General features: G+C 58.2%; 1 protein-coding gene across 7 annotated transcripts in view; it reads left to right on the forward strand.

The window, feature by feature from the left end:
• Positions 1–12,131, forward strand: part of KCNAB2 (potassium voltage-gated channel subfamily A regulatory beta subunit 2) — a 78,381-nt gene that overhangs the window by 56,766 nt on the left and 9,484 nt on the right. For 6 of the 7 annotated variants that reach the window (XM_032863252.1, XM_032863251.1, XM_032863250.1 and 3 more), the window contains 4 exons: positions 6,073–6,152; positions 8,667–8,711; positions 10,730–10,774; positions 11,410–11,453. In XM_032863252.1, the coding sequence (XP_032719143.1) occupies positions 6,073–6,152; positions 8,667–8,711; positions 10,730–10,774; positions 11,410–11,453 (214 nt within the window). The remainder of the gene's footprint in view (positions 1–6,072; positions 6,153–8,666; positions 8,712–10,729; positions 10,775–11,409; positions 11,454–12,131) is intronic. The other variant, XM_032863249.1, reaches the window with a different exon arrangement.

Below are 12,131 nucleotides of genomic sequence, written 5' to 3' on the forward strand. Positions count from 1 at the left end.
CCTTTTTCCTTTCATGACAGCAGCCGGCTGTAGAGCGCCTTGCCCTTGTTTTGAGGCTCTAGCTCTGGACGGTCTCAGGGGAAAGGAGTTTTTGAGGTTCGGGAAATTGCTTTGCCTTTAGCCACCGGATTAGTGGCAAGTACTTAGCATAGAAGGTTGGAGCCCCGGAGCCCGTGTGATTCACCCAAAATCACTATGTCTGACTCGTCTCTTCCCCTTTTGCTGGGTGGGGGGGTGACTTCATTTCCAAATGGCACTCGCTACCCCATGCACGATGTCCTTGTGAGAAAGACCCAGAGAAGTGGCTGGGTGTTAAGCGTCCAGCTTAGGCGATTTTTGTCACCAACGGATGCCTTGCACCCGAAGAGTATTGAGGAATGACCCAGCGACCGCCCTGCAGGCTCCGGCCCCTGCCGCGTCTCCATCACATAGACAGTGACTCATATGAATATACTAGAAGTCATTTCTTGATGACACAAAGCTGGGAGGACAGCAGCTACAATGCATGACAGATTCGGGGTTCTCAGAGGTCCTGGCAGGTGAAAAGGATTGAGTGAAAGAGCAAGCGGAATTTTCACATTAAATCCTACAGTTATTGTCCAGAAAAATCAGTACGTCAGGGAGGAGGGGCCCACCTTGCCACGGTTCAGATGAAGAGTGGCCACGTCTTTTTCTTTAGCTGGCTGCCTGCCCAGTCTGAGCTAGTGGGGTTGGAACCACAGGGAATCAAGGGCCATCCTGAGCTACAGAGGAACCTGTGTGCTGACCTACACTGGGGAGACCACGAGCCCCCCGGGCATCCCCGATGGGTGCACCATTGGGAGCACCATGTTCCTTGCTAAGCCCGTGTCCAGAAGAAGGTGGGTGGCCTTAAGGAACCCAGAAACACAGTCCTGGTTTTAGAGCAAGACACCGCGATGCCAGGGAGACGCAGAAATGAGGACTGGGTAGATTTCATGTGGCAAAGGAGGGGGTCCCGTGGCAGGACCCTGCAGATGTCCGTGAGCAGCGACCCACAGGCCAAATCTGGCCCCCGGCCGAGTTTTTTTCTTTTATTTTTTTTTGTTTTTACTTTTAATCAAATATTTGAGACATACAATTGGCTATTTTCACCATTTTCGTTGTGGTTAAAATATGCGTAACATTAAATTTACCATATTACCCATTTTTAAGTGCACAATCCCGTGGTATGCAGCACGTTCTCTCTGCTGGGCAACCATCACCATGGTCGGCCTCCGGAAGTTTTCATCACCGCAAACAAAACTGTAACCGTGAGGGAAGAACTCCCCAGCCCCTGGTAACCTCTACTCTACTCTCTGCCTCTATGAATTCCACAACCCGTTTTTTACAAATAAAGTTTTATTGGCAGGCAGCCATGCCCATTCATTTGCATACAGTCTGGGCCACTTTCCCGTTAGAAGTTGCTGCAGAGACTGTCCGGCCTGCAGAGATGAAAGCGTGTTCTCTTGGGTCCTTTACAGAGAAAGTCTGCCGTTGCCTGTCCTCTGTCTGCAGATGTCTGTGGGGCTGTGGCCTTGGGGACAGAGTTCTTGGGGGCCGGGCAGAGCAGAACCGGCCCTCGGAGGAAGCAGACGGTGTTAGCTAATTATGTAGCCAAGGGTGTAGCTAATTATGTAACCTGGTCAGAGTCAGGTTTCCAAGTTCTAATCCAATGCCCTTTCTGTGACCTCACTGGCAGCTCAAGGAAAAAACTCCTTCTCGGACCATGTGCTCAGAACAGCCTGGGCATCGGAAATCTAACAAGGGTGGTAGTTACAAACTTTACATTTACGGTGACACTCGACCCTGTATCAACCTAGGGAGGCAGGTGCCGTTACCCTATTTGGAGGAATTAGAGCCCCAGAGATGAAACAGGTGCCTGCGGTCTTACCTGGAGACTCGTGATCGGGGAATGGCACCCGGCACCTGCCTCAGAGCCCACGGCCAGCTCCCAGCTCAGGGGTGGGATGGATTCCCCTGGCTCCCAAGTAGGGACGGCAGGGAAGAGGCCCGCATGTCTCCTGAAGTCCCTCCTGCCTTTAGTTTCGGGACTCTGACTCTGACGTTGGAAAAATCCAGACAGTCTCAGTATAAAGGCTCCGTCCCGTAAAGTAGGACTCATCCACAGAGCATAAGTCTCTGGGACTCACGTCTTACAGAATCACATGGGGACAGACCCAGGAGCCAGCGTGTGGCAAACAGCACCAACACTGGTCTGTATGTGAGAGACACAGTCTTACAGGGAAAAAGCATATATTCACGTAGGAAAATCTGCAAGAGAGGGCACCTGGGCGTTTCAGTCAGCTGAGCATCAGACCCTCGATTTGGGCTCCGTCACAATCTCAGGGTCGAGAGATCGAGCCTCACATCAGGCTCCGTGCTCAGCCAGGAGTCTGCTTGAGATTCTCTCTCTCCCTCTGCCCCCACTCACGCGTGTGCACGCACACACTCTCTCTCCACATCCTGCCTCTAAAATAAATAAATAAACCTTTAAAGAAAAGCATGGGAGAGGAATGATACAAAATCAGAGCAGAATAGTAAAATAAAAAACACAGCCTGGAAAATTCCCTCCCCTCACTCTCTTTTCTCACTGGCCTGGTGTCGTTGGGGTGTTTCCATCTTTCTGGTTAAGCGACAGGTGAGATGGGGATGGGTATCCTCTACACCCAGCCTGCTGATCTTTCCAGCCTGGCCGGCCTCACAGCACCGGCCAGTAGAGTCAGCCAAGGACGGTGTCCGCTCAGCTCACAGCTGCTCAGCCCCTGCCGAGTGCCGTCCCCGCCACGGGCTGCTGTGTCTCTGGGGGGGACAAACAGTAAGCACACCTTACCTCCGAGGGCTAGAAGTGTCCAGTGGCTGCATTAGCAAACGACCACCATCTGTGTGGTTTTAGAGCGAGAGACATTTATTTTCTCACAGGCCTGGAGGTCAGAAGTCCAAAGTCAGGACCACAGAGCTGAAATCAAGGTGTCAGTAGGGTCGCACTCCCAGGGGAGCCTCTGGGGAGGAGACTGACTTCTCCCACGCCCCTCTAGCTTCTGGTGGCCACCTCGCTCCAGTGTCTGCCTCCCTCCTCTAAGGACACCCGTGGTAGCGTTCAGGGCCCACCTGATAATCCAGGATTGTCTCCCACCTCAAGACCCTTCATGCAGTCACATCCACAGAGATCCTTTTTCTACCCAAGAGACCGCTCACAGGTTCCAGGAGCCCTTATTTAATCAAACACAGAGAACACGGGCACAGGGAAAAGCAGGCCTGAGGTGCAGACTCCCGTTTATGCAGGACGGTCAGGGAAGGGGGAGACGAGTGAGCACGTGATGACTCAGAGAGAGAGCAGTCCAGGCCAGAGGAGGAGGCCGCAGGAGAAGCCCCAGGTTGAGAGATGGGGGCAGAGGTGAGGGAGCAGATCTGGTGGGGACCTTGGCTTTGATCGTCTGTGCCATAGAAGTCGCAGTGGAAATTTGACCTGACTTCACTCAAGAGGCTCACTCTGGCTCCTCCACGGAGGACGGCAGTCCCCCAAGGATGGGGGGCTCTCCTCAGATTGGAACGTATGCACGAATCCCCTGGAAGGCCAGTTAACATGTAGGTTCTGCTGGGCCAGGCCTGCGGCAGAGCCGGGGACCCGGCATGGCTGGTGCTGGTCCGCGGGCCACCCTTGGCCCTGTGCAGGGTGCTGGGGTCAAGGACAGAGCAGAGAGAGGGGCTACCACAGAAACGCCACCGAGGGCACTCTGGCTCGGACCACTTGGTGGGGGGCGGGAGGGTCTGACTCTGGGTCAGCTTCCAGGAGGAGCTGGCAGGACTGGCCAAAGGTGCCGATGCTGGAGTAGGAGAAAGACGAGTGAAGAAGGGTGCCCGGGTGCTGGACCGGAGCACAGGACGGGCGAGCACGGCACGCCGCCCTCCTCCGCACACCCCAGCCTCCCTGCCTACAACTCCTGCTCCTCCGCCTGCCCCCCACTTCCTGCCGGACAGACCCCTGCCCACCCTCCAGACCCAGCCCCAGAAACGCTCGCACACCCTCCAGCATGCAGGAACCCTGAAGGCACCCCGTTCAGTTCAGCAAGCCACCCCATCACAGAAAGACAGACGCTGGAGGACACCCCCCAGGCCTTCTAGAAGCAGATGGGCGGGCGCCGGGGGCTAGGACAGGGAAGAGTGGAAAGCTGGTGCCTCGTGGGGACCAAGCTTCTGTTTGGGGAGGTGGGGGCGTTCTGGAGGCCAGCGCGGGTGAGGGCTGCACAACATGCCTGTCCTTCATGCCACAGAAGGGCACACATGAAAATGGTTAAAAGAGTCAATTTTAGGTATGCATGCCTTACCACACTTTTTAAATTGTATATAATTTTTTTGAAAAAGAACGAAGCAGATTTCTATGAACTAACATGGGTTGGTTTCCTAGATGTAGTGGAAGTGGGAAGAGCAAAGCTCAGATCCCCTGTAGCGCGCCGTTCTCCGGGTGAGCAAGGCGGGCGTGGGGGGAGAGATGCAGGGTCTGAATTGTGAGGCTAAAAGCCGTGGTGCTGAGTCACCTCTGCTCAGAGCCCTCCCCAGGAGGCAGTGGGCACCCCTGCGTTGTCTGTGTACCCTGGCTAGGGCCCCAGCATGGGGTGCTCTCCAGGCAGAGGCCGGGGGCTTGGTGGGACACATCCCTAAAAAGTCAGGTTGAAGACAGAGATGACCCGGAGAAGGAAGCTGGTGTGCCTGGAGGTTTGGAGGGGAGGAAAGGGGCCCCAGGATGCAGAGAGATGCAGGGGAAGGGGGGAGCCGGCTCCCTGGAGGGTCATGGTTGCACCTGAAACATGATTACACTTGAGCTCCACTGGAGCCAACCAGCCCTGTGGATCCAGAAAATTCCTCCACCAATGTCCTTTCTTCCGCCCTGGGCTTTCTGACTCAAATGACAGCCACTAACTAATGGGGTGCACCCTGGCCTGCTCGGTATCAGAAATCTTTGGGGTTCACTGCCAGCATTTGAAAAATCGGGAGATTTTTACCACCTCAAATACCCTGGTCTCTAGCTTCTCTTGAAAAAGCATAAGATGTAGCCACGGTGAGCCGCCTTCCCAGGGGCCGCAAATGAGCATCAGTCCCCCCCACCCCATTGTCCCCACAGGCCAGCAGCCTCACTCTCCATACCTGCCTGGCCCAGGGGGCTTCTGAGTTTGGTATGGAGAGAACTTTCCACGATGCCAAACAGGGCTGGTTTCTCGTCCCACCGTTTGTGAGGGTTGTTAAGTGTGACTCACCCGACTGCGGGTAGCTGGGGAGGGAGGCTTGGCGCTCTGAGCTGAGCTTTGAGAAGCGGTGGGGGTAGTTTGCATCTGTGACTCTCTCTCAAAGGGGCACCATCCAGAGGACAAGCAGAGATCTCTGCCGCATCCTGGAGGGGCTGTTTTGTGGCGGGGTTGCTTGCCCACCCCCCACCCCCAGCGGCTCGAGCCTCACCCCCACTACCAGGGCGTCATTGCTGGTGGGGCACAAACGCATCTGGGAAACCAGCTAACTCTGGTGACAGGCGCGTGCCCCTCGGGCATCGGGCGTCAGCCTCTGCCTGCCCGGCTGGAGACGCAGCCAGCCGAGGCCAGAGTGCTCGCTGAGCGCGGCAGTTTCTCCATCTGCAAACAATAATCTTTTCGTCCTGGTATGGCTGCTGGGAAGGATTTGGGGGGCAGGGGTGCAGCAAACAGCCAGAGGACACACTCCAGCCATAGCTTTAAGAAAGGATTCGTTCTCCAGGATCTGTTGCACCTCTGTTGGGGGCTGTGTTCAACCCAGTATAGGGGCTAAGCTTTGTGATGACCCAAGAGACGGGGTCCCTGCTCGCAGGAAACTCACAGCCCAGGGGCTGTTCCTTCATTCATTTTGTCTTCTTTCCTCCCTATGAGTCCGCTCCTAAGGGCTGCCTCCATGCCTGTCCCATGGCAGGAGAGGACAAGGGGAGCCCCGGAGGGCACGGCCTGCACACACAGGAGGCGCCCCAGGCCACGAGATGATGACCTGGAGCTTCCCCACACCCGGCCTGGCGAGCCTGTGCTGCCCACAGCGGCTCTGGTTTTCTCGTTTCAGATGGCAGAGCAGCTAATGACCTTGGCCTATGACAATGGCATCAACCTCTTCGATACCGCAGAAGTCTACGCAGCTGGCAAGTACGTGTCTTTTCTCGTGGAGACGATGTGGTGCGGGCCACAGCTTCCCTGGGAAGAACCAGTGCTTTGGTCCCCGGTCCCAAGCGCCCACAAACGTGCCTCACACTCTGCCTGCTTTTTTAAACTCAGAATGGCCTTAGAAGGTGTTGTTTTCCTGGGGCCAAAATTATAGGACGCCTGGACACTGGCCACTCGCTAAACTCCCCGTGTGTCCAAACCCCGAGATGACCACAGTCCCTCTGGTGCCTCAGATGCCAGGCTGGGCAAGAGCCAGATCAGGCTGCGGTCCCGGGCTCTCCTGCAGCCAGCCCCGCGAGTCTGACATACTCATGTGTTAATGGTACCGTGAGGCCTCTCAAGCTGCAGAGAGCAGAGTCTGGCCAACCTAGCCCTGCAGGAAGCACTCCCATCTTGGCAGTGAACTTCCCTCCTCAATTATGTAAAAGCCCTCTTCAGCCAAGGCTGCTGGCTCCAATTTTAAAGACTAGCGGTAATCAAATCATCCACTCTCCTGCATCGGGTTTCCAAAAGTCAGCTTTTGTTTGTGAAGTCATTTGTTGGCTCTCTGTTCATCCTCCCTCCGGCCCCTCCTGCCTGGGCCGAGCCAAGTTCCCATCAGCTGGCTTGGCTGCAGCCCGGCCGGCTGTGCACGGTGGCCCCGGGGCTAGCACCTGCCTCGAAGGCTCTGGGTCATTACCTGCAGCCTGCAATAGGGCCCAGAGCCCTGAGAATGGGAAGCCAGCTGGACGTGCTGTCCAGTCCCTACCCAGGGTCTGAGGACCTAACGGCTCTGGGGACCTCCCCGGGGAGCCCCAAGATCTCCTCCAGCCCCCGTCGGCAGCCCTCAGCCCCTCCGGATGCGCCGGCCCCTCCCAGCGCTCCGTCCTGGCGGCCTCTTCCCAGGAAAGTGAGACGCTTTCCAGACAGATGAACTAAAGCCGGAGGATCAGAGGTAGAACAGCCCTGCCAAGCGCACAGGCGCTCCCCGGGCTCTGCACCCCAGCCCGTGCTTCGGCCCCACTGCCCATGAGAGCGTGCAGGAAGCCACTCCGTGCCACCGCCTCTGGCCCCCAAGGGCCCAGCCCATGCACACCAACCACACACTCCACACTCTCTGTGCCCCCTGATTAACTGGACACCCAGGGCTGACTTATCAGCAATAGGCAGCCTTGGGGCACCTGCTGTCGAGGACTCCGAGAGCGGCTTCCCGGGGGGTGGTGTTGCCCCTGGCGCCCATGGCCCTCATCCCGCCCTCCACTCCTTCTGGGGCCCCAGCGGCTCCTTCTCAGGCCAGCCCGGAGCTGGACCGGCTACCCACCCCCAGCCATGCCTCGGTGCCAGCAGTCACCCATGGAGGAGGCTGGGCACTGTGCCCCAAGGGACGGGCAGGAAGGCTCTGGGCAGGGGGCTGTCGGGCAGCTCCAGGGGCCGGTGGGCTGGGCGCTGTGTCTCTTGCTCCCCCAAGTGCCAAGTGCCCATTCTGCTGAACCCCCTGCTGCTGGCGCTAACGCTAATCCGGCACTTAGCAGAGAGCCACGGGGTTCCTGTGCCCCGCTCCTCCCCCGCAGATGTCAGGCTCACCAGATTTCAGGGCCACGGGAATTCCTAGCCACAAGCCACAGGCTGGGATTAGCTGCTCTCCTCCAGCTCCCATCACCCCCAGGACCACCACTGGCTTTTCTCCCTTCCTCCTTTTCCCATCTGTTTGTCCCACAAACGAGGGACCGAGGAATCAAAGGAAGAGGCCCGGGGCTGAGTGAATTTCTGCACATCTTGGCCACAGACCAAGAGCGTTCACAGTGTGCGCCAAACAGCTTGCAAATTCGAGCCCATTAGTCCTGAACGCACGACTCAGGCACTTTCCCGACCGGGATGTAGCGCTGGGTACGGATCGTTCTCCGTCTGTTGCTTTTGCTCAGAGACATTGTGCTACAAGCAGAAAGTGCTTCAGAGTTAATCCAGCCCCGCAGTGCCAAGCAGGGCTGGGGCAGCCCGCCCGAGACCCCGCGAGCCCGAGCCTGGGGCAGGGCCAGAGCGACGCCAGAAAGGACGGAGAGCAGGCCGCGCGGCATCTGTCCCTCTACTGTCCGAAAGCAAGACACGAGAGCGACGCACGTGCCCACACACGTGAATGCACGCGCGCGTACGCACACACGCACGCGCCCTGCGGGAAATTCAGCCCCTGGCCCGGACACTTGGGAATGGGATGGCGCTGGCCTTGCCAAGCCGGACATCAGCTCCTTCCTTCTCTGAAGAGCGGGAGCGACTTCCACTCAGGCGCCCGAAGGGTCACCGCCCGCGGCCGCCTTCATGGGGACCGACAGCCTCCCGCAGACTCTCTCCTCTTTCTGGAGTGAAGTGCGCAAGCCAAGACGAGCCTTGTTAGCAGCCTGGCCCTCTGGCCTCAGTGGCATCCTCACGGAGGGGACCACGTGGCCGGCTGTCACGGTGGGGCGAGGTTGAATGTCTCGGTCATGCTCTAATGAAATCCCCACGTCTCGGTCTTTTTTGCAGGGCTGAAGTGGTATTAGGAAACATCATCAAGAAGAAGGGATGGAGGTAATTACCCTGTTCTGTCTGGGTCCATGTCCGGGGTGCACACAGGGAAAGCCCAAAGGAGGCCGCTGGGAGGGAAGGGGGCGCCGCGAGGGGCCGATGCGCACCGGTTCCTGCGCGAGCGTCGGCTCAGGTCCCGCTGCCGTTCTTGCCTCTTTGGCACCAGGGGGCTCAGGGCTGCCCTCGGTGACCCTTGGGCAGCCAGCCAGTCCTTCTAAAGCCTGGAAGTGTCAGGAATTTTCTCACCAGGAAGGGGAGAATGTTCCAGAAAGGAGGCAGCCCCGTGCTCCCTGCACAGGGAGAGCGTATTTGCACCGTGTGGGGCTGTGGTGAGGTGGGAAGCTTCTGCCGGGTCCGTCAGTGGGGTGCCGGCCTGAGTTCTGCAAGACCAGAGGAGTCTGTGCTGCAGAGGGAAGTCGAGCCGAGGCCCTTGTGCCCTGCTCTGCCCGCTCCGCCTCTGCCCTCCACCTCTGGTCCAGCAGGGATCCAGAGGGCCAGGGTCCCGGGTCGCACACTGACATGTGTTCAGCCAAAAGAGATGAGCACTTCCCGGGTGGCCTGGGGGAAGCAGAGGGTACAGCTGCTGAACAGAGGGACAGTCCTTCTCTGGGCTTGGAATCTACACATTCTCACTGTCCCTGACTGGAGAGGGACCACGTCTGAGCTCTCTGCAGGGCTGTCCTAGGGCTCAGGGACCCGAGTCTGTAAGACACCAGCTCAAGGCTGGACATCACACTCACCTGGGGAGGGGCAGCCCCCTGACTGGTCACCACAGCCCCCCACCAGGTGCCCCCACCGGCCCCCAAGCAGCTCAGAAGCCTGAGGTCCCTGGTCAGGCAGGATTCCCACCCTTTGGGACAGACTGGGCTGGGCCCTTGCCCGCACTTTGGGACCCCCCTGGAGCCCACGTGTCTTTATTTTCAGGGACAACAGAGGCGTTGTAAAGCTGGGCCCGGCCCCCACTCCTCAGCCTCTGGGCACAGATGACTGACACCCCTCTTCTTGCCCCAGCAAAGTACTTTGTTTCTTCTCGGCTCTAATTCATCACAGAACAAATTCCTCCTGACTCCGTAACTAACGGAAATGGCTCATGTTACTGAATGCCCCGATTCTGTCTTAGGGGAGCACACAGGGAGACACACGTTAGGTCACAAGCCCCCACCCCCACCGCCTGCAGTTGCAGCCCAAGGGGAACACAGCTTCAGAGCAGCCCCCCTGCCCCCACGGGAGGAAAGCACATTGGCACCCCCCTCTTTGGGAAGGATCTCGACCACCTGGGGCCTGGAGGGGCCATCATTATGGCCACCCATTGCACCAGGACCAGACAGGTGTCACCACGTGGCTCCTGAGGGTTTCCTGCAGGAGACCTGAATCCATTCCGTTCCCTCCGGACTTTCCATCACCCAGACCCCGACTCCCTCTCACCCAGGGTCCTGCCCCACCCAGCAGTCCTTCCCTCAGTGTCCCCCTCCAAGGCTGTGTCACACAGCGCTTTCTGGAAGCCTGTCTTTGACCTGTGGGGGGACAACCAGACTGCTCGGGCCCCTCACTGCCTCCTTCCATCCTCACCAGAGCCCCTCCGTCCGTCCGTCCCCTCTGTCCACAGCAGCCCCTCCCCGACCTCCTGGCAGTGCGCTGCCTGCACCTGCTTCCTCTCAGACAAAACCCACTGGAGCCGGGGCCTGGGTGGCGGGGGCTTCCGTCCCCCAGACCAGGTCCGTCTGCACCTCCCCTGGTGCATCTCCCGCTGGGGCTCCCCTGCACCAGACACCACCCTCTCCTGGCCCCCACTGCCGGACTCTGGGTTCCACGGTGAGTTAGTTGCATCTGTGGCTTGTCTCGGGGCTCGACTGGGAGCCCCAGGACCCTGGGCTCGCACACCCCAAACATGGAACGATTGAGAGGTACCTGCGTCCCACCCCAAGCTCCCAGAGGAGAAGGGTGCTCCAGAGCCTCCGAACGCAGGTGACACCCCCCACCGCAGCCGCGCCCGGTAACACCCTTTCTCTTCTGTTCCACAGACGGTCCAGCCTGGTCATCACCACCAAGATCTTCTGGGGAGGAAAGTAGGTGCAGTGGCAGGCGATGCTCCGGGCTGGGGTCAGGATCTGGGGGCTCCTGGGAGCGAGCGTGCAGCCGTCTCCCCTGGCTGGTGCCCGTCCCTATTGAGCCCACCTTCCAGAAAAGCAGCTTTGGCTGAGTTGCCTTTTACTCAGACCGTGTTGGTTATTTTTACTTTTGTGGATTTGTTATTTTTTCTGATGACAAAGGTAACATCCTAAACATTCTGGAAAACACAGGAAATTCACGAACTGTCTAAACTCTTCCACCCTCCCTGACCACAGACCACCCCTGCCAGTTTCCCGGGGCTGGGCCCGCATTCTCTCTAGGGCTGGACAAAATCGGCTTCATAGGAATTCTAAATGGGCCTGATTCTTAATTAAAAAACAAAAAAATCCAAGGGAAACAGAAGGAAGAATTGAATCACCTCCTCCTCCCCTGTGGCGACCCTCTGCCCCGACCTCCAGGCAGCCCCGGCCCTTCTCCCAGCCTGAGCGAGCACATCCTTTGGCTAATCCCCCAAGTGGAATCAGACTGCACGTGGCATGCACTGACCTACTTTTTTTGCCTAACATTGCATCATAAACATTTTCCCCAAAACCGCTTGCAACATCACACACGCTGTTGTCCTGTTTTTCAGAGCAGAGACCGAGAGAGGCCTTTCCAGGAAGCACATCATAGAAGGTGAGGGGGGGGGCTCTGGCCCCACACGGCCCCCCACACCCCCGGCATCCTCCTGCCGGTGCACGAGTGAAGAAAGCCAGGTGTCCCCACCCCACCACCAATGCACCCCATGCTCGGGGGCCGACCCTCTCCTTCTACCCAGGCTCCGCAGCACGAGAGCAGGATCTCAGGTGCCCTCAGATGGGCAGTGATGCCTTGGAGAAGACAAGACAGGCCTGGGCTGCAAGCGGGGCTGGGCCCTGTGCTGACTGGGGATCCTGAGCAGGGGACCTCGCTTCCCCAAGCCCCTGTGGCAACATCTGTAGAATGGGTGTAGGAAGAGTGCCCACCTCTGGGGTTTTGGAGAATTGGGAAGAACCCAGGAGGGGCATGTCCGACAGAGCCCGGCACTCTGAACACAGGACTATTGAGAGAGGAGAGATGGGGGGGTGGGGGTCTGGCATGCTGTCTGGCTTATCCTGTGATTATATTGTCTTCGTGCTTTTTCCATCTGTGCTCATTTCCATCAAGGTAATACACTCCCTCCTCTAAAAATCAAATGATAAGGGACGCCTGGGGGGCTCAGTCGGTTGGGCGTCTGCCTTCGGCTCAGGTCACCATCCCAGGATCCTGGGATCGAGTCCCACATCTGGCTCCCTGCTCAGCAGGGAGCTTGCTTCTCCCTCTGCCACTCCCCCT

Source organism: Lontra canadensis, unplaced genomic scaffold (genome assembly GCF_010015895.1).
Source record: "Lontra canadensis isolate GAN:19392208 unplaced genomic scaffold, GSC_riverotter_1.0 scaffold25, whole genome shotgun sequence".
Classification (NCBI taxonomy): Eukaryota; Metazoa; Chordata; class Mammalia; order Carnivora; family Mustelidae; genus Lontra; species Lontra canadensis.